Here is a 19,701-nt window from a genome sequence, read left to right as displayed (position 1 = left end):
TCAACTTGTGACGTTCTCCTTCACAACCTCCGAGGACAAACAAAAATGATAAAACACACGTGCCCATTCGTAGTTTATAGTCCACTACATCTTCAAAGTGCATTAAGAGCGAAATAAAACATATTTGTCGTGCACTTGCTCCTTCATTCATACTCGAACGGATGACGTCATAGGCTGTTGGCGTAAAGTGGGAGGGTGTGCGTATGAGGAAGACGAGTCGGAGGAAGAGGAAAGTAAGGGGGTTACTCGTGTCTTCTACGTTCTCTTCCTCCCCACACGTCAAGATCGTGACAGCGGGTGAATCTTGCAATTTTGCGTGGAGGATGAGCCGTGAGTGTATGTCGCTACCCAGGGCCCCCGAGTGAGACCGAAGTATCGCCCCAGACGACCGGTGAGCTCATCGACGTGCTACTCTGTATGTCAAGGTGTCATGTCCTAAATAAGCCTTTATGGACTAGTTCCAATTTTGCAGGAATTGCATGTCCTGCTGATGTTGCGGCGTTTTTACTGCAACACCTTGTTAAGAGGAGGCTGAGCCAATGTGCAGCAGCAGTGTGTGTGTGTGTATAGCGGATTAAGATCCAATGCAACGATTATCTAAACCTCACCTTAAAAAAATAGATTTACTTTGCTTCAATGTTGGGTCATGTGCTATTGCATCCATGCATGCATCCATTCATGCATCTAGCATCCATCCATCCATTTTGAATATAGCATAGGTCCCCCACACCAGGCCATGGACCAGTACCGGGTCATTCGGTACTGGACTGAACAAAAAAATGTGTTATTGATGATCAGAGTGTGATAGAAATCTCATTTTGATAATTAGGGGTATCCACCTGTGTGTCCCTTATGCTGACAAGCCAGCAAAATAACTTGTTGAGAAAGCGTCTGCAAAAAACAGTCAAAAATTCTCATCTCCAGTATGTCTTGTCTTTCATGAACCTAATATAAAAGATTTTGAAATGCACAGGTGATGTTTGAGCCTTGAACCTCAGGGTTGGACTTTTAAGGTCTAATCACTAGTGATGAATCGCAGCAACTGTGTGTTTCAGTCAGTTGGAGCAGTTAAGAAGCCATGGAGTTGCGAGTGGGAAACAAGTACCGCCTCGGGAGGAAGATAGGGAGCGGTTCCTTTGGAGACATTTACCTCGGTGAGTTTCCCTGTTCTTCTCATCCTCCTAATAAACATGCAATATTAGAATTTCATTTTGATCATGTTGCTCCTCTTTAGGTTCCAACCTCACCACGGGAGAGGAAGTGGCCATCAAGCTGGAATGTGTAAAGACCAAACATCCGCAGCTTCACATTGAGAGTAAATTCTACAAGATGATGCAGGGAGGAGGTGAGGTTCAGTGAAGCCAGTAAAGCTTTGACTGCTGTATGTAATATTGAAGTTATAATCCTTGAATATTCTCTTCCCACAGTGGGTATCCCATCCATCAAGTGGTGTGGAGCTGAGGGCGATTACAACGTGATGGTCATGGAGCTGCTGGGCCCCAGTTTGGAGGACCTGTTCAACTTCTGCTCCCGCAAGTTCAGCTTGAAAACCGTCCTGCTGCTGGCTGATCAAATGGTGAGCTTGAAAAATAATAAATATTAATTTTGTATAAATACAAATATGAGAGAGTGCCAAAGCAATTATATATAATTTCCTATGTTTTATAATTTTATTGTTTAAGCATGTACTATAATATAATATAATATATTTATTGGCCATGCTGCAGGGCAAAAATACACATCTACGTAAAGCACTGCACTGGACTTTGGAACCATGTGAATTAACGATGAATTGACGTTTGCAATTGTACTGTCGCCCTCTCGCGGATTTGGTATGAAGTACATGCTTAATGCATTATAATAAATACACAGACACGATATTCTATTCTATTCTATTCTATTCTATTCTATTCTATTCTATTATATTATATTATATTATATTATATTATATTATATTATATTATATTATATTATATTATATTATATTATATTATATTATATTATAGCAGATGCTTAAACTATAATATGAAACTATCTAATGATGCATAAATAAAATAAACTAGACTAAAATATAACATAACATTTATTCATCGTTAATTCACATGGTTCCAAAGTCCAGTGCAGTGCTTTACGTGGATGTGTATATTTGCCCTGCAGCATGGCCAATATATATTATATTATATTATGTTATATTATATTATATTATATTATATTATATTATATTATATTATATTATATTATATTATATTATATTATATTATATTATATTATATTATATTATATTATATTATATTACATTATAAAGTCAAGTCCCAATGATCATCGTCACACACATCTGGGTGTGGTGAAATTTGTCTTCTGCATTTAACCCATCCCCATGTGATTTTGATCCATCCCCTGGGGGAGAGGGGAGCAGTGAGCAGCAGCGGTGCCGCGCTCGGGAATCATTTGGTGATCTAACCCCCCAATTCCAACCTTTAATGCTGAGTGCCAAGCAGGGAGGCAATGGGTCCCATTTTTATAGTCTTTGGTATGACCCTTCCAGTCTCAGGGCGGACACTCTACTACTAGGCCACTGAGCTGGTATATTATATTATATTATATTATATTATATTATATTATATTATATTATATTATATTATATTATATTATATTATATTATATTATATTATATTATATTATATTATATTATATTATATTATATATCATATTATATTATATAGCACATGCTCAAACAATAACAATGATACATAAATGAAATAAACTAGACTAAAATATGATAACATAATATATTTAACGTTATACTTTTATTTCAAATATATTTATCATATAGTATTTGTTAGTATATAGTCATTATATATTATAGGATTTGGGGGGGGGAAACCTAACAGGCTCTAAAAACTAATTACAACTAACTGAATTCAAAATACAAAACTAAATAAAAACAAAGTGGAAAAATCTTATGCCACATATGTCTCCACCAGATCAGCAGGATCGAATACATCCACTTGAAGAACTTCATCCACAGAGATGTGAAACCCGACAACTTCCTGATGGGGCTCGGCAAGAAGGGCAACCTCGTCTACATCATCGACTTTGGCCTGGCCAAGAAATACCGCGACGCCCGAACGCACCAGCACATTCCCTACCGAGAGAACAAAAACCTCACCGGCACCGCCCGCTACGCCTCCATCAACACCCACCTGGGCATTGGTAAGACAACATGAACTTCTCGACTACAGCAACATACACACAAAGTTACACACTTTATTTTTCCCTCGTTCCACAGAGCAATCGAGGCGGGACGACCTGGAGTCGCTGGGCTATGTCCTCATGTACTTCAACTTGGGCTCGCTGCCTTGGCAGGGGCTCAAGGCCGCTACTAAGAGGCAGAAGTATGAACGCATCAGCGAGAAGAAAATGTCCACTCCTATCGAAGTGCTGTGCAAGGGCTACCCGTGTGAGTATAGCAGAAACCACTATTGATACTAATAACACTGTGGCAGGCTAAATACTATAAATGCATTGGAAAATTTGAAATTAAAATGCTTCATTGTCTTCCAGCTGTGTTTTCCACCTACTTGAATCTTTGCCGCTCTCTGCGCTTCGACGACAAGCCGGACTATTCGTACCTGAGGCAGCTCTTCAGGAACCTTTTCCACAGACAGGGCTTCTCTTATGACTACGTCTTTGACTGGAGCATGCTGAAGTTTGTGAGTGGGACAGTGTGTTGATAAATATTAACGTTGAAAAGTAAGCTGGCAGATAATTTATTAAGCATTATTTTTTTCAGGGGGCCAGCAGGACGGCAGAAGATGGAGACAAAGAACGTAAGGAGGAAAAAGATGAAGAGGACCATGCAGGAGAAGGCCAAAAAGTCAGCGGAGGTCGAGCTCTGCCATCCGGACCCAAACCTACGGCGGCCAACCGAGCCAAAAACGAACAAGACGTCATCCAATCCAAAGCGGTCACACGCGGCGTCCAGCAGTCGGGTTAGGACATTGGCGAGCATCACTAAGTTGTCCTTTTTGGTTGTAATTAATCGTAGGTGTTTGCATACAGGTAACCGCTCTCCTCAGGTGGGCCGGGCGGAACGGGTGGAGCGAGAGCGCAAAGTGGCTATGAGGCTGCATCGCGGTGCACCTGCCAACGTGTCCGCCGGTGACCTCTCCACACGCCTCGACCAATCACGCATCACTGCGTCACAGGTAGGACAAGTCATGGAAGTCAGATTCCCCTCAAAAATATTCTTTATCTTATTTGTTTTTCCCCCCTTACATGTACAGGTCAGTGTGCCATTTGAACATTTGGCAAAGTGAATTCCTCCCTGCTGGTCAGAAGCAGGTAAGAAAACAAATCCTAAAATCAAATTTACCGTATTTTCCGCACTATAAGGCGCACCGGATTATAAAGCGCACCTTCAATGAATAGCCCATTTTAAAACTTTGTCCATATATAAGGCGTTATCGGATTATAAGGTGCACCTTCAATGAATGGCCCATTTTAAAACTTTGTCCATATATAAGATATCTACATTTGGCCCGCGGGCCGGACTTTAGACACGCCTGCTCTAGAGGGTCAATATTGGTCCATATATAAGCCGCACCTGATTATAAGGCGCACTGTCGGCTTTTGAGAAAATTGGAGGTTTATAGGTGCGCTTTATAGTGCGGAAAATACGGTACACTCATTTAACATGTTTTCTTTATCATCATCATCCAGCAAGTGGTGGGAATCAACTTCCCCTCGCTTTGAGTTGGAGGAGGAGGAAAGAGGATGCGTTACTGGCATCCAAACAGGGAGGTCAGCCTGCCAACTCTGGTGACCAGAAGGAGCGGAAGTAACGCTTCAATGATGGAAACCAGTCGGCCAGGAGAAAAAAAACCTTCAATCGGACTGGCTTTTTACTGTTTATAGGGCGCAGTCTGAAGTGGGAAGTTAAAACCAATTATCATGTGTCAGACTCAGAGGCTCAACTCACACGGTATATCCAGTTGCACAAACTTTCAGGTTTCTGTGGTTGAATAAACTACAATTGAATGCTAATGTTAAGGAGTTAAATATGCTGCATATTGATGTCTTTCATCTGAAAATAGAACAACCAGCGTGACCGTCAAACATGTGTCATCGGTGTACTTTGGCCTTCCTTCGATATAGTTGAAAATGTTATCATTGTGTTTCATCACACGGCTTTTCCTCTGAGTCCAAAATATATAACAGGAGAATGTGTTTTCTCTCTTATGAGGTACTAAAAATACGAAGGGGGGGGGGGGGAGGGGTGAGGAGTGAGCCTCATTGAATGAATGTTATTCTGACTCCTTATTCCAATGTAAGTAAAACAATCTTGCTGATGTACTGTACATGTCTGTTTTTTTAATGCAACTTGTACAATGTGTACAGTATGTTTTATTTGAGCAGAATGTAAATGACAATTGCCAAAATGTACAAGATGAAAATGTCTATCCCTATAATGTCAAACAAAAATTAAATTAATTATCAAGGCTGATGTCTAGATCTGGTGATGTCATGTGTGTTTCTTTATTGTGCTTCAAATTTGTTTCTCTGATAATTGTATATAATTGTAGGATCAATAAAAGAAATATATACTGGCTGCCCTGTAGTCAATATTCCACGTTCTTCACTCGCTGTCTCACAAATTTGAATATTATTTGAGTATTTAGTTTATATTTGCATGACATTTACTCATTGCATTTTAAACATACAAATACAGTATATATGCACTTATTCAGTATTGTATTTTTTTCTATTAGCAAATGCAGAGTTTTGGTCAGAATTTAGCTTTTTTCCTCTAAACGTTTTATTGAAACTTTGGTGTAACCATACAAGAAAATAACTCACAAAGGTGTTGCACTGTAAAAAAATTCTTATTATTTATTAGTTCATATTTTAATTTATTAGTATGTACAAAGTATGTATTCTGCAATATATACTGTATTGTTAAAAATAAATAAAAAATTAAATAAAAACTTTTCCACGCCTAGCCCACCTACTTCCGTGTTATTAAATTACCCGGGCCGTGATTGGCTACGTGCTTCGCTCCCACTAAATGGGCGGGGCCCGCCTGATCTCCACAGTCGATCCAAAGTCTTTCAGACAGACAGGGCGACGGGGAACGACAAGTTTGCCGTCTCCCCTTACGGAGCAATCTACGGACTTTAACTGGTGCAAAAGTGGGGACGATCGCGTACGATATTGCTCAAGTTGTTAAACATGAAGAAGAAAGAGTAGGTGAGAAAAACGTGGAGGTTAACCGGTCGGTGTTGGCACAAAAACATGGATGTCCTCGGGGGCGACGGTGCAGCTCTGAGCTGGAATTAAGGCCGTTTACGTGCTATTTCTGGTCGGCACAAAGCATTGGATGATTTTGTTTTGGTAAGCATAGCCTTTAAAAGCATGTGTGCACCCGGATTACGCATGTCACTAATAATCAAACATTTTGTTTTTGCATTGCAGGATTTAAAGATCCACGTTGTCACGAGTAAATATTAGCAAAGGTGAGACTTTGTTTGATTGTTTGAAAGCATTCACATTTTAATAACCTGTTCGGGAATTAGCTGTCGTCCCACACATTTATTTGTAGATAAACACAACCCCCCTTTGTATCCCCCCCCCCCACCCCGTGTGCCCCCATTCCATCTGTTGCAAACTCCTGACCTTATGACACACATAAATTATTATTCCAGCGTGATTTATTTTTCCTTTTTTAATTGAAACCCGCAGCTGTTCCTCGCCCCAATGTTGCTGATGCCTTCACTTCACCTCTTTTATGTGTACATCTGCTGATCCCTTGCAAACCAATACAAATGACCTCGCGGTGCACAAACAAGAGAGAGAAATCGCTCAATCCTCCATAGAGACGTGAGCGTAACATCTATTTTAATAAAATGCCAAATTAAATTTGTGAGGTCCACGTTGTGCGATAATTATTTGTGATAGGTTGCCAGATTCCATCTGATTGAATTTCATAGTCTTGTTTATTTGACTATATTAGCAGCAAGCTCTTTGTATAAAAAGCCACAGCGCAAAAAGGATTACATGATCTCTTTTTAGACTCATCATACAGAGTATAAAACTATAAAAAGCAACTTTGGACCATGCCAGTTAAATAAAACAAAAAAATATGGCTTCCTTTTAAGACAATGATGTCATTACAACCAGTCAAATCATATCATGCTTTATGGTGTCATGAATGAAAGGCTTAACAGTTTTGGAGAGTGCATTGGGGTTGCTTGTTCTTCTGACCAACAGCTCAAGCAACCAAGAATTGAGGTATGTTGTTAGGTAAGGATTGAATGGTTCCTGAAAATGATTTCCGCTGTATATATTGAAACACAGGTTCCATTGTTTGTATGAGTCACGCATTCTTGTCCACATGACACTCATTGATGCTTCTGTTTGAGTTCCTGTTTTTTTTTTTTTTTTTAAACACGTTAACTCATTACACAATGATAAATCAGTAATATTTAAACCAGGTTGAAGATTAAGTGTGGAAAAGGTGTGTCCCCTTTTATGTCCAAATTGAAAACCTGAGCAGTTTTTCTTTTTTTTTTTTTTTTTTTTTTCCAGATGCCGAGGCTGTGGAGGCGAGATGTGCCCTTATCAGAGAGGTTGGGGGTGGACTCTCTTTTGGCTGAAGCGGCAGGGACGCCGGCGACGCCACCGCCGGGAGGGCCCAACATCTCCTGGCTCCCCGAAGCCCCCTTGCTAAGCCAGGACCAGCCCACATTCCTCATGACCCCTATGGCCCAGGCCGTGTCCGGCATCTTCGTCTGGACTTCCCTCATCCTTACCTGCCACCAGGTAAGTAAGCAGCCGCATGTTGTAAATAAATAAATAATAATATAATTATTTAATATAATTAATCTCGTTAAGGCCTACATGTTTTGAAGTCTGTGAAATTAATCTCAAAGCTGTATTATCTTTTTTTTTCCAGATCTACATGCACCTGCGTTTCTATAGCTCACCCCGTGAGCAACGGCACATCGTACGGATCCTCTTCATCGTCCCCATCTACGGCATCGACTCTTGGCTCAGCCTCCTCTTCTTCACCAATGACCAGTACTACGTCTACTTTGACACCATCAGGGACTGCTATGAGGGTAAGAACAAACTTGATGCTCACTTTCTCAATACATACTTTAAAAAGCGTCGCCGATGGAGACGTTGCACTGGTTTAAAATCCCAGTGGGTGACTTTTCCGGTTGAGTTGAAAAGCATGCTGCGATCAAAACTGGAGAGCTACAATCTGTCCATCCATCGTTAATTGATTACTTTGCTCACAAAGATCTATTATCTAACAGTTAATCTAGCCTCATATTTTATCTCCTTGTCCAATATTTGTGTCATTCTATTCAAAATACCAAGAAAGTGAGCCCTGACCCAAAGCTTTCCCCGAGTAAGGTCGACTGGCCTGTCGCATGGCAACAAGACTCCGAAATGGTTCTGCTACTGGACAAGCTGCCACCAGATAATGAGTTACCCACTCAACCCAACTTGCAAAGTTCTCATTGTATGCACGCCTACTGTATCACCGTGGCAACCGGCCTCGGGCTGACGAGGGCATCCGCGGGGAGATGTGAACGCGTGGTAAATAAGCCAGAGCGACACAAAAGCAGATCAGGCGAGAGCTCATTCAAAGGCAAACCGATGGAGGGAGAAGCGGCTAACGCATGATGTAACACCAAGTGCTGGCGGGGAGTGCAGCTCAGCCATAAAATGCGCCACACACCCAGTGCACGTCACAATTTCACACTTTTGCATTGATTACACAATCATCAGCCATGATTATACAGTGCACAAAGAAGGAAGATCCTAGGGGGTAGGGGGGGGTCAAAACAGGATTAGCACGCTGGTGTTTATGAGCCGCTTTGCTTGTCGTCGTCCACATGCTGAGAAAGCACACAGGAGATTTAATCCACTTCCCACAGGAGACATTTGGTGACCATCAAACAAGCCCTTGAATGTGTTTTTTTTTTTTCTTCTAGGAAATAGAAATAACAAATATCTCTGTTTGTTTGCCCCCACTTAAAGCGTTTGTGATATACAACTTCCTGAGTCTATGTTACGAATACCTTGGAGGAGAGAGCGCCATCATGGCCGAGATCCGAGGGAAACTCATCGAGTACGTCTCGCCCTTTTTTATTTACAAGCATTGATTTATCATTGTGATAATAGATTTACAATGTGTTCCGGCGCCATCAAGGTCCAGCTGCATGTTCGGCACGTGCTGCCTGAAGGGAAGGGCCTACTCCATCGGGTTCCTGCGCTTCTGCAAGCAGGCCACGCTGCAGTTCTGCGTCGTCAAGCCGCTCATGGCCACCATTACCGTCATCCTGCAGGCGTATGGCAAATACAAAGATGGAGACTTCAAGTAAGTCAACAAAAACCGCCCCCCATGTCTAAATTCAAAATGGCTGTGACGTTTGTGTGTGTTTTGTGGCTCCACAGCGCCGCCAGCGGGTACCTCTACGTCACCATCATCTGCAACGTCTCAGTCAGCTTGTCTCTGTACGCCCTCTTCCTCTTTTACTTCGCCACCCGCAACCTGCTCAGCCCGTACGGGCCCGTGCTCAAGTTTGTCATCGTCAAGTCGGTCATCTTCCTCTCCTTCTGGCAAGGTACGCCACCTCGAACCAAATTCATGAAACATTTGATAGAAGGTTGCTTTGATTTCTACTCAGGTGTGTTTCTGGCCATTATGGAGAGGTGCGGCGCCATCCCCCAGATTGACTCCGTGGAGGTGTCCGTCGGCAAAGGGACCGTCGCCGCCGGTTACCAGAACTTCATTATTTGCATCGAGATGTTTTTTGCCGCGCTGATCCTACGTTTCGCTTTCACCTACAAAGTCTACAAGGACAAAAGTATCAGCGCGCAAGGTGAGAAGATCATATCAATGGCTAGCATTCATTTTAAAATCCACTTTTATTTTACACTTTTATGACTTTCTGGCTTTTTCCTACTTTGTGCCCACATATTTGTAAGACAAGAGTCTTGCTATTCTGTCCTGTGCTTACACAAACCTTCATCTTCCCTTTTCTTTGCTGCGTTTTGAAGGACCCCTCCCTACATACGGAGAGTTTGGTAGGTTCCACGCTGACCGTTTCGACTCTTCTTGCATTGTCCATTGATGTCTGTTGCTCACCACAGTCACTTATCAAATCCTCCATGATTCATTTTGTCATATTGTAGTATAGCGTCCTTCCTTGATTGTAGCTAACCGTTAGCTAAACTGCTTTTGCAACTCACTGCCGTCTAGGCAGCTGCGCCCCGATGAAGAGCATCTCCAGCAGCCTGAAGGAGACGATGAACCCGGGCGACATGGTCCAGGACGCTATTCATAACTTCTCACCAGCTTACCAGCATTACACCCAGCAGTCCACGCTGGAGCAGGGCGTGCCGCCGCCGCCTGTGTCACGCACGCTCAGCGCCGTTAGCAACCACGGGGACACCGAGAAAACCTTCCTGCTGAGCTCGGACGATGAATTCTAGACACGCGGAAATGTGATTCATCCTCCCGGCAGCAGTCGGCCGCCTCTCATATGTGAGAATGTTTGTTTGCCATTTCATGAGAGCATGAATGTAAGTATAAACACGGCACGTTTGTGTTGGACGCTATAAGCTAGTCTGGTGTAAAACACCTGCTTGATTAGTAAGTCGTTTTCAAGTTTTACTCAAAAGATTTGCTGACTTTGATAGACTGTTCATTTTTTTTATAGCACAACTTCAATTTTATTCTGATAATGTTGTGATTTTTGTGAAATTTGATACGTTTCATGACAACCTGAGAAGGACTTAAAAAAATGTTTTATTCAGTTTGCAATGAATTGACAAGGTACTACAAATTTGTGGACTAACAGTTAGTGATGTTTCCTGGAAATTCATCTCTGGAAACTTTTAGGTGTGTAAAAATGAAACTGCCCAGTGTTTAAATGACTCATTGACTTTCCCCTGCCAGCTCCAATACCGCATGTGTACACTAGAGAGAGCCCTATGACATAGCTCGAATGCGCATTCTTAAGTATCGATTCATCGAAGCACCTGTCGAGACATTCCTCAAGTGTTTTATCATCAGGAAATGCAAACCAGCAGGCCTTCAAACACACATGAATCATGTGATATTTTTTCTTCTCTGCTTACCTGTCATCGTTACAAGAAGCCATGCTGACCTATTTTTAAATGCTGACTGGGTAAATAAGTTTGAGCACTTTTGACATGGATACTGAAGAAGATACAAGAAGCAAGCTACCAAGATTTAATCTATTGGTTTTCTTTCACTTTTTTAAGGTCAAGTTTCAGAAGCAGCAATCAAAACGTAATGGTTCCAGAAATAACCAAAATTTAAAAATAGAAAAAAAAATGTCCAAATGGCCTATTGTCCAAATGGCCTATTTCCCATTCATGGCTTGATGTAAATATATTTTTATTGAAGAACAATCCAGAATATATTTTCATATTTAGCTGGCTTTAACTAACCTCAGTCTAACCCAAGTCTTATCTGATACATTCAACACATCCTGCACGTAAAACCTCTTCCTTTCCTACTGAGTCAGCAACCACAGAAGCACACCATTTTATGTACAATATGTACAACATTTATTATAATATATATAAAATAGATGATGTACTTGAATTTTCACAATAGAAAAAGTACAATAAATACAAAGACCATTTTTGTTTTGCAAGTATCACAAAACATCCAGCACAATTTGACAAGAGGTGAGACATTGGAAATATAGATAAATGCTTTTTTTCTTTAAACCACACATATTCATATAGCTAAATAGAAGCTTTGTATATCTGAATTATTTTTCAACACAAGTGTAATTGTGTCACGACGTTTTCAACTAACATTATGGTTTTTCAAGTGAATACACTTCACACCTTCGTTTCCTTGTCTTTTCTTTACCACTTGCTTTTTCCGTCATTCATCCATCTCTCAACCTCTTCCCTCATCTTCTCTTCCTCTATCTTTCTTCTCAGCCTTTCTCTACACGAATAACATAAAAGAAAAAAAAAAATCCCTCCAAGAATCCACTATGGCAAGCCAGTACAAATATGGCAAAAAAAAAAAACACGTGCACGAATCATCATCACACAGCAATATGGCCGTCGGCTTTGAGCATATTTCTACGTAGCTAATAATTAAACATTTTTGTGAAGTAGGAATCGTTGTCACACAATACAATTAAACATGAAAATACGCCCGACCTCCCCCCCTCCCTCAACTATGGAAGTACTGAACCCATACATAACATCACAGCACTCAGTTAGCTTGTCTTGTCAAAATATCTACTTTTAAATACAAATAAAATATAGAATATATCTCTGATAAATGTCACTCAACATTTGCGTCTTGACGGCACGTACAAACATTACAAATAAGAAACACGTAAAGAGGAATGTGCGCGTTTTTCAGCTAAATGTCCAACGCATGACGTTGGGGAGTCGAGCGGACTTGTCCCGGAATCGTTACTGCACAGTAGGAACTGTAGGACAGGTAAGCTGTGTGCTATTTGAGCCGAGACAAAAAAAAAAGTGTGATGGACGGTCAGCAGGTTTGGTTTGATACCTCCCACAAGTACGGAAGGCACTGTGTTGGTGTACAAACCCTGAACATCAGTCATCCTCTAGTTCCCAGGAGTTCCGAATATCACCCCCGCAATAATTCGAATCTGCTTTGAATACAGATCACGGCCTTCCACGACCCTGTTGTGCCATTAAGGGTAGTGATAACCCCCCCCAAAAAAAAAATACGGTAACAGAATAACCTGGAATGCAGAAGTTTGTAGAACCTGCGGGGGAAGCTCAACGGTAAAGTTTTCTTTTTTTTGCTTGCGTTTCCAAAAAGCAGAAGCAGAGGAAGCTTCGCTTTTTCGGCCGCATCAAACAAAACAGTAAGCAAGGCTGGATTGTCAATGTACAGTATGGTGGAAAAGTCTTGTTTCAACAGCTACATTCTGAGGATTTTCAAAGTTGGAATTTGGGGATTTTTTTTCTTCGAGAACTTAAATTCAATGACATTATATTTTAGCTGCTGATTGACTTGACATGCAGACCTTACAGTGCTAAAATGGCAAAAAAGTAATTGACACTACTCGTGTCTTACTCTATTGTAATTGCCTATCTATGCTTCAAAATAGCAGCAAAGGACTAGTTGTGTCTAAATTAAGATCCTCAATTCACTTCAGCAGCAAAATGCCAACAAAGACAGCAAATAGGTGAGTTTTTACATGAATAACGAGTAAATAAAGACGAGTGGGGATCTGAAAAGAGTTTTCCACAGTACTGTACAATCCAACCAAGCAAAATATAAATGAACATTGGCCATTATTAAATAGCGAGCACTTTGACGGAGAAGTGGCTCGTCTGGTCCTGGATGACGTCATACATGAATGACTCGTGTGTGGGCGTAGCACTGATGTTTAGTATTATCCTACCGATATAGTTCTCGTGTTCCAATGCGTGTATACGTGTGTGCCACACCCCCTCAGTCAGTTAACAGAGCCTAGGAAGACTCGTGGCCCCTCTGAGGCGGAGCTTGCGCTGGACTCTTGACGATGGTGATGACGGAGGCAGTGTTAAGGCGCGGCGCGGTGGCCAGCAGGTTGCCCCCTCCAGCCTCGAGGCCTCTAGCAAACCTCTGTAGAGCGGCCAGGCGAGCGCCCAGGCCTTCCAGCTCTTTCCTCATGCCGGCGTTCTCGGCCCCCAGTCGGTCCACCTCCCTCTGGAGCTCCATTTTCTGCTGTTCAAGGGCTTCGCGCTGGGACACTCGCTTGACCCGGCAACTGGCGGCGTAGCCTCGGTTCTTCAAGGTGCGTCGGCGCTGCTTCAGTTTCTGGATCTCCTCGCGGGACATGCCGCGCAGGTGCAGGTTGAGCTCCCGCACCGACAGCGACATGAGCTCGCTGTCGGACAGGAAGGGAACGTTCTCGCCGCATTCCTGCTTCACCTGAATGAATAACGGAAGAGGATTAGATGATCAATAACTTGTCTGGTACAAATAAAGTGCTCTGGCGCCCTCATGTGGCACCTATAGGCAATTACAACCGGTAAAATTTGTACAAACATTTTTTTATGGTCACTGTATTGCAAATTTTCAGAACATTACAAAATATTTCAAGAGTCAAATGTTTTTTTTTCTTTCATTCATATCTATGCTTGTGCATGTTACCTTCAGGGCTTTGCTGTTTCTCTCCGTCGTCATGATGCCACCACTCTCCTCAGTTTCCCCCCCGCCCTGTGCACTAGTCAGCACAGATTCAGACACTCTGAGAAGAGACAAAGAGGATTGCAATTTTATTTTTTAAAGGTAAGTGGTCACATGCGAGTCAGGACATCACGCCATTTTAGTTCATTTTTAGCCTGACATTTGCGTCCGCTCACAAGACTGCCTGTCATGCAAGGCAGAGAAAAGGAGAAGCCGCACATCTCTCCCTCTCTACACACGCGCTCTCGTCTAATCCCGCGGTTTAATATCAGAGGAAGTTTTTTTTTTTTGTGTGTGTGAAAGTGACAGACGTCTTTGTTTGTTGGCTGGTGTGCTAAGGGGAAGTTACCAAGACTTTTTGGCCTTGCTCTTGCTCAAAGCAGGTGTCCTAAGCAACACTTCCTCCTATCAACCGCCCACAGTTTTTGTTTGGTGCTTACTACAGCAGAAAATTACAATTTAACTTTAACTTAAATAAAATAAGCCAAAGTAAGTACGGACATTTGCGTAACATGACTCTCATGCTTACATTAGCAGAAGTGTTTGTTTAACCGTGCAGTGTCTTTGGGCAGCTCTATTTAGAAATGTTATCGTCATATCTAACATTAAGTCCATGGAGGCGGTGTGTGTGACTTCCTACATTCCTCTTAAGGTCACTTGTTAGCATGAGTTGGGGTGGGTGGCATGCTGTGTATGTCAGGTCACTGTCATGATGACTTTAACGAGAGTTTTTTTGCTAGGCTAGAAAAAGCCTGCAAGCTCATCGTGGCGGCATGGCAACAATACTTTCTTTCATCGTGTGAAAAAGTTGATTTTTTTGGCTCTCATGTTTAGCTGAGAAGGAAGTGTGCTGCGTGTGAAAGAATTGTCAGCGCACACTTCCTGGTTGATATTGACCTTCTGTTTTTTAGCGTAAGATAGCTATTTGATCCCCTTGATAGCGCTGAGTGAAGATTTGGATCAGATAAATATGTTGTTGAATTGTTATATAAGGACACACTTTCTGCTGACATACTTTGTTTACAACGCGGCAGAAAAACATAAAGTTTGATGAGGTATGTCAACCACATTTGTTCTCCAAGGGGTGTCAGAAAAGTCCTGGGACTGCTCAAACTGCTTTAAGCATCTGAAATTTAGAAGACATCTACAGTCATAATTCACGAAACAATTGTTTAAGGGTTATTACACTTTCACTTTCTTTTTACTATAAATACCCCTGAGCTCATCTGGTGTTTAACCGAAGTACATGTTAGGTGTTCTGTGCCATTTAAAACCACATTCCAGGAAGCAAAATCTAATTAGGGATAGAAATAAATCAATTACGATTAAGTCCATTTTCTTCCTTAGTGAACTGACTCAAAAGCACGTGTTGATTTACAACGAGGAACAACTACTGTTTATAATATGAAAATTACAACACTCTGTAATTTTGACTACAGTTAGTGGAATTTCCCGAAAAGCGTGGGGCGTGAAGTGTCCGCAACCGCACTGGCGTCCCAATAGCCGGTGGAGGCTGTAAACCGTCGTTCGTAAAGTCATGATGATTCAGCAATACACGAATCGCACCGCTAAAAGCTAAACCGGCTACCGCCAGTCAAAACTCCAGGCAAAACTAGCCCGTTGCTATATTTGTCACAAGACTCCAGGATATCCGCGTAAATGCTCGGCTAAAAATACCTAAGGTCTGCTGGATTTTGCGTGGAAGCTTACCGAACCCGAGAGCAACAAGTGAACGCAACGTCGCCACGCAACAGCAACAATCTTGTAAAAAAGCCAAAAATGCCTATTACGGATCATGGCAAACGACTAAATAATAGTTTTGATTGTCACAAAATGTCAGATAAAACGGCCAGATTAGGGTAAAATAAACGCTGTAGTAAACAGCCGTAGCGGCTGCATTCGACATCCATTTTAGCATGACTGTAAAAATGTGCTGCTATTACATATGTTTAAACGAGTAGTTACACCCAAGACAAAAATGTGTTATTCAAACAGCGCGATGTATTAACAATATTACTATGGTTATTAACGTGGAATATACATCAGCCACACCGTTTTGAAAATGCTAGTAATTCGAGCTGTTAGCATCTTTAGCATCAACGGTGTCGGCTACGAGAGATTAAAGTAAACAGCTGCCCACTCACTTGTCCTTTGGGTTATTAGGCAAATTCCAAATGGTTACGGTTCTTCCGATGTGGCGTCGTTGTTCCTATCGATTCGCAAATACCTCTTCGGTAGCTTGGTAGCTTCCGATCTGTGACAATTTCACCGCTGGCTCGAAGCGACAAAATGTCAGTCCGCCTTTTCCCGGAATGACTTCGCTGCTCTCTGAGGTGGGATTCTTTCATTCATAAAAAAAAAAAAAAAAAAACAAGCGACAATGACGTCAGGGGCAAAGAATGAAGGCGGAGTTACACCCGCCTCCGCCGCGTACTCCAAGAGGATGTAAACAAGGAATCCCTGGGTCCCTCAAAAACAACAGGCATAAAATACTGGCGATTTATGTAAAAAGTCAAACATGCTTTCAACATTCTACACGTTTGTGAGTTTAAGTAAATGTTGAGTGACTTTGTAAAGTTAATATATTACAGCTTATCATTTTAGTCAGGTCACGTGTTGTACTGCTTTAACGCAGGGTTGTGCAAACGTTTGTGATTTTTCAAACAGACAGATAGGCTAAGAGGTCATTCATAGATATGGTTATAAAAGAAAAACAAGTTCAAATGTAATTAAATTGTATTATTTGTAAATATTTCTAACCAACCAATTTAAATAAAAATTCCACAACTGCTAACTACACACGTGGAGAAAACTGTCGGTATCCCGTTTATGAAATAATAAAATAAAATAAATGTTTATGAAAATAATTTCTCGGTGTATGTGTGTTACAGGTTCATAAGCGCGGACCTGTTGGACAATGGAGCGACCACCTCCCCTGCTGGTCAAAAAGCATCTTTAGTTATAGCAATAACGATATTGCTCAATTGTTTCAAGCATTTTGAAATAATTGAACTCAACATTTATTGTTTGGTGTATGGGTATTTTGTTCCTGACTGAAGGAAACAAAAGAGACGTGTGTATTTTATTCAAGACGTCAGTGTTTGCAGTAAGACACCAGACGCTAGACGACGCTGTGCAATTTATGCGAAGTATCAAATGACCTTTGTCACCTGACGTCACCCGACACGGAAGTGCACACGCGCATGCGTTCTGCCGGTGACCTCAGACTTGCATAGATGCACGCTTCTTAGCATTAGCAGGTTTTCTTTTGAGCAACTTGGCAGTTGTTAAAACTACGGCAATTTAGCGATCGATATTGTTATATCGTCTGTCGAGCTGAGTTGTCCTGCCCGCTGCTTGACTGACGAGACATTCTCCTAGCGGGACTGAAGAGAAGCCATGCCTGGAATCGAAGAGCTTTCCCCGGCTGCGGGCCCGGTGGCTACCCGGCCCCCCGAGGACGAAATTGACGACGACGACGATGATGATGTTAGTTCTCAATTTAAATCTATTTAATTTATCTACTTAACATAAAGTTTCATTCATTTGTTTGATTGTTCTTGCTAGAACTGTTGTAAAGATGATCAGCTCCCTGCTTGAGGAATATCAGATTAAGTTACCATTTCCAACATGTATTCAGTCATTACATACATAATATTTCTACGTTACGAAAATACCACGTAGCACTACCGGGGGGGGGGGGGGAAATCCATAAAAGTAGATATCTAATCTTTAATGGCACATTTATGTTCTTGCCAATTACTGAAGTATTACGAATTAACGACTAAGTGTATTAGACATTATTATTATATATTATTAATATTATATTAGGTACTTATTTACTGCTTGGAAATAAGATTTAGATGAGCTAAAATGTGCTGGTGTTTTTTTTCCTCATCCGTTAGATTGATGAGACCTTGGTGGAGAGGTTGTGGGGCCTGACAGAGATGTTTCCAGACACAGTTCGTACAGCTGCTGAGTTCTCAGCACAGTGTTCGGTCTCATTGGCGAAAAAGTTTTACAGGTACACTTGCTTCCATGTGTTTAGTTAAGCCAAGCGACAACTGACCCATTTTTTGCATTGTTGTTCCATTTCCAACCTTCTGATGGTTTCCATTTTCTTATTCAAGTTTTTCTCGTTCGGCTCTCTGGGTGGGAACGACTTCCTTCATGATCCTGGTGTTGCCTGTCGTGTTCGAGACAGAGCGGCTACAGCTGGAACAGCAGCAGCTACAGCAGCAGAGACAGGTGATTTGCTTATAACAACGTAACATCTAAACATGACAATTTATTATTTTCATATTTCCTCTCAGATCCTATTGGGGCCCAACACCGGTATGTCTGGTGGGATGCCAGGCATGATGCCATCAGCCCCAGGAAAGATTTGAGGAACGTGTGTGGCCCAATTAAAACCTGGAGTCTTCCACAAACATGGTAGAATCTGGTGGCCGCAAGGGGAGACAGAAAGACTGTGAAGAAATGCAAAGAACTGCTGTAACGACAAACAAAAGGAGGCCTAAGATTTACACCAGTCATGCAACTTTTAGGTCACTCCACCACTCTTGCCTCGTCTGATCCAGTGGTAAGGTGACGTGTTTTAAGGCATCTGTCTCACTGTCTCCCCTTAATCACAGAGACTGATTTTCAGGATTACCGGTTTCCATCTTTTTTTTTTTTTAATCTATATAATTGTATGAATAAATATATCATCCTGGCCATTTGAGGGGAAAGCAGGAAAAGGAGGTTTCACTGAATGAAAAGAAAAAAATAACACAGGAAAAGGTTACAGGTCAGCTGTTTGTGTTCTAAAATGTTGAACATTTTCTGAAACATTTCTGCACCTGTAGGATATGTTTAAGTTTAAACACTGGTGTGTGTGACATTATTGACATTCACTTGTCACAAAAATGCCATAATTACATTCAATATTTGTTTGTAGGAAATAAACATGTCTGAAGCATCTGTGAGCTAAATGAGGCTTTTCTGTGTGTTGCCTTTTTGTCTCAGTTCACCATTGCACTGTACTTTGAAAATTATTAAAAGGTCTTTGTATAGGAAAAATAAAATGTTTAGTCCTTTGAAACTACTAACGATTTACTTCAATGTGTTGTTAAAATTTTCAGTTTAATGACGATATTAGCGTTAATGCTAAATAGCTTTAATAAGCAGACTTGTGTAGCTGAGAGCACGACAATGCAAAAAATGGCTACAGGTATTTATTTACAATTAGAAGCCACGAATAAAAAATGCCAAACATTTTTGGTCTAAATTTCAAGTGGTAGCCAAAGTGTACTGAAAAAAGACACCAAACCATATAATCGAAATTGTGCTGTCCAAAACTGTATACAGTCATGTATTTAAAAATGTGAAAAATTACCACGCGTTCCCTACCGGAAACGACCAATCGGCACCTGCACTTGAACTCACCACTTATTCTGTCTGGTGGCGAAACTAGTTATTAGAATGCGAAAATC

At 41.4% G+C, this 19,701-nt stretch overlaps 4 protein-coding genes across 9 annotated transcripts; 3 read left to right on the top strand and 1 right to left on the bottom strand.

The window, feature by feature from the left end:
- Positions 1–192: 192 nt before the first annotated feature.
- On the top strand, positions 193–5,613 carry csnk1e (casein kinase 1, epsilon). Of its 3 annotated transcripts, none has more exons than XM_088360446.1 (11): positions 193–391; positions 1,060–1,154; positions 1,235–1,345; positions 1,428–1,576; positions 2,985–3,213; positions 3,290–3,460; positions 3,565–3,713; positions 3,794–3,992; positions 4,063–4,208; positions 4,287–4,344; positions 4,723–5,613. In XM_088360446.1, exons 2-10 carry the CDS (start codon positions 1,079–1,081, stop codon positions 4,317–4,319), a joined length of 1,263 nt encoding a protein of 420 aa, XP_088216572.1. In that variant the 5' UTR covers positions 193–391; positions 1,060–1,078; the 3' UTR covers positions 4,320–4,344; positions 4,723–5,613. The 3 variants fall into 3 exon arrangements, with proteins under 3 accessions (XP_088216572.1, XP_088216571.1, XP_088216573.1); XM_088360445.1 differs by having other exon boundaries at positions 1,056–1,154; XM_088360447.1 differs by having other exon boundaries at positions 193–415; positions 1,056–1,154.
- A 465-nt stretch (positions 5,614–6,078) lies between these two features.
- Positions 6,079–12,852, top strand: tmem184ba (transmembrane protein 184ba). Of its 4 annotated transcripts, XM_088360055.1 has the most exons (10): positions 6,079–6,393; positions 6,475–6,515; positions 7,588–7,821; positions 7,955–8,120; positions 9,052–9,142; positions 9,224–9,391; positions 9,469–9,638; positions 9,702–9,896; positions 10,075–10,101; positions 10,277–12,852. In XM_088360055.1, the coding sequence occupies exons 3-10, from the start codon at positions 7,588–7,590 to the stop codon at positions 10,507–10,509; spliced, it is 1,284 nt and encodes a 427-aa protein (XP_088216181.1). In that variant the 5' UTR covers positions 6,079–6,393; positions 6,475–6,515; the 3' UTR covers positions 10,510–12,852. The 4 variants fall into 4 exon arrangements, with proteins under 4 accessions (XP_088216181.1, XP_088216179.1, XP_088216180.1 ...); XM_088360053.1 differs by lacking the exons at positions 6,079–6,393; positions 6,475–6,515 and adding an exon at positions 7,204–7,290; XM_088360056.1 differs by lacking the exons at positions 6,079–6,393; positions 6,475–6,515 and adding an exon at positions 7,226–7,302.
- Positions 11,590–16,586, bottom strand: maff (MAF bZIP transcription factor F). The gene is made up of 3 exons (XM_088360057.1): positions 16,372–16,586; positions 14,192–14,288; positions 11,590–13,969 (listed from the first exon to the last, which is right to left on the bottom strand). Exons 2-3 carry the CDS (start codon positions 14,222–14,224, stop codon positions 13,526–13,528), a joined length of 477 nt encoding a protein of 158 aa, XP_088216183.1. The 5' UTR covers positions 14,225–14,288; positions 16,372–16,586; the 3' UTR covers positions 11,590–13,525.
- A 750-nt stretch (positions 16,587–17,336) lies between these two features.
- Positions 17,337–19,200, top strand: tomm22 (translocase of outer mitochondrial membrane 22 homolog (yeast)). The gene is made up of 4 exons (XM_088360058.1): positions 17,337–17,716; positions 18,133–18,251; positions 18,358–18,475; positions 18,541–19,200. Exons 1-4 carry the CDS (start codon positions 17,627–17,629, stop codon positions 18,613–18,615), a joined length of 402 nt encoding a protein of 133 aa, XP_088216184.1. The 5' UTR covers positions 17,337–17,626; the 3' UTR covers positions 18,616–19,200.
- The last annotated feature ends 501 nt before the right edge of the window (positions 19,201–19,701 follow it).

Source organism: Syngnathus floridae, chromosome 18 (assembly GCF_059516105.1).
Source record: "Syngnathus floridae isolate MCC-2025c chromosome 18, RoL_Sflo_1.0, whole genome shotgun sequence".
Classification (NCBI taxonomy): Eukaryota; Metazoa; Chordata; class Actinopteri; order Syngnathiformes; family Syngnathidae; genus Syngnathus; species Syngnathus floridae.
The sequence above is the reverse complement of the archived record's forward strand: the minus strand, read 5'-3'. Positions and strand labels throughout refer to the sequence as shown.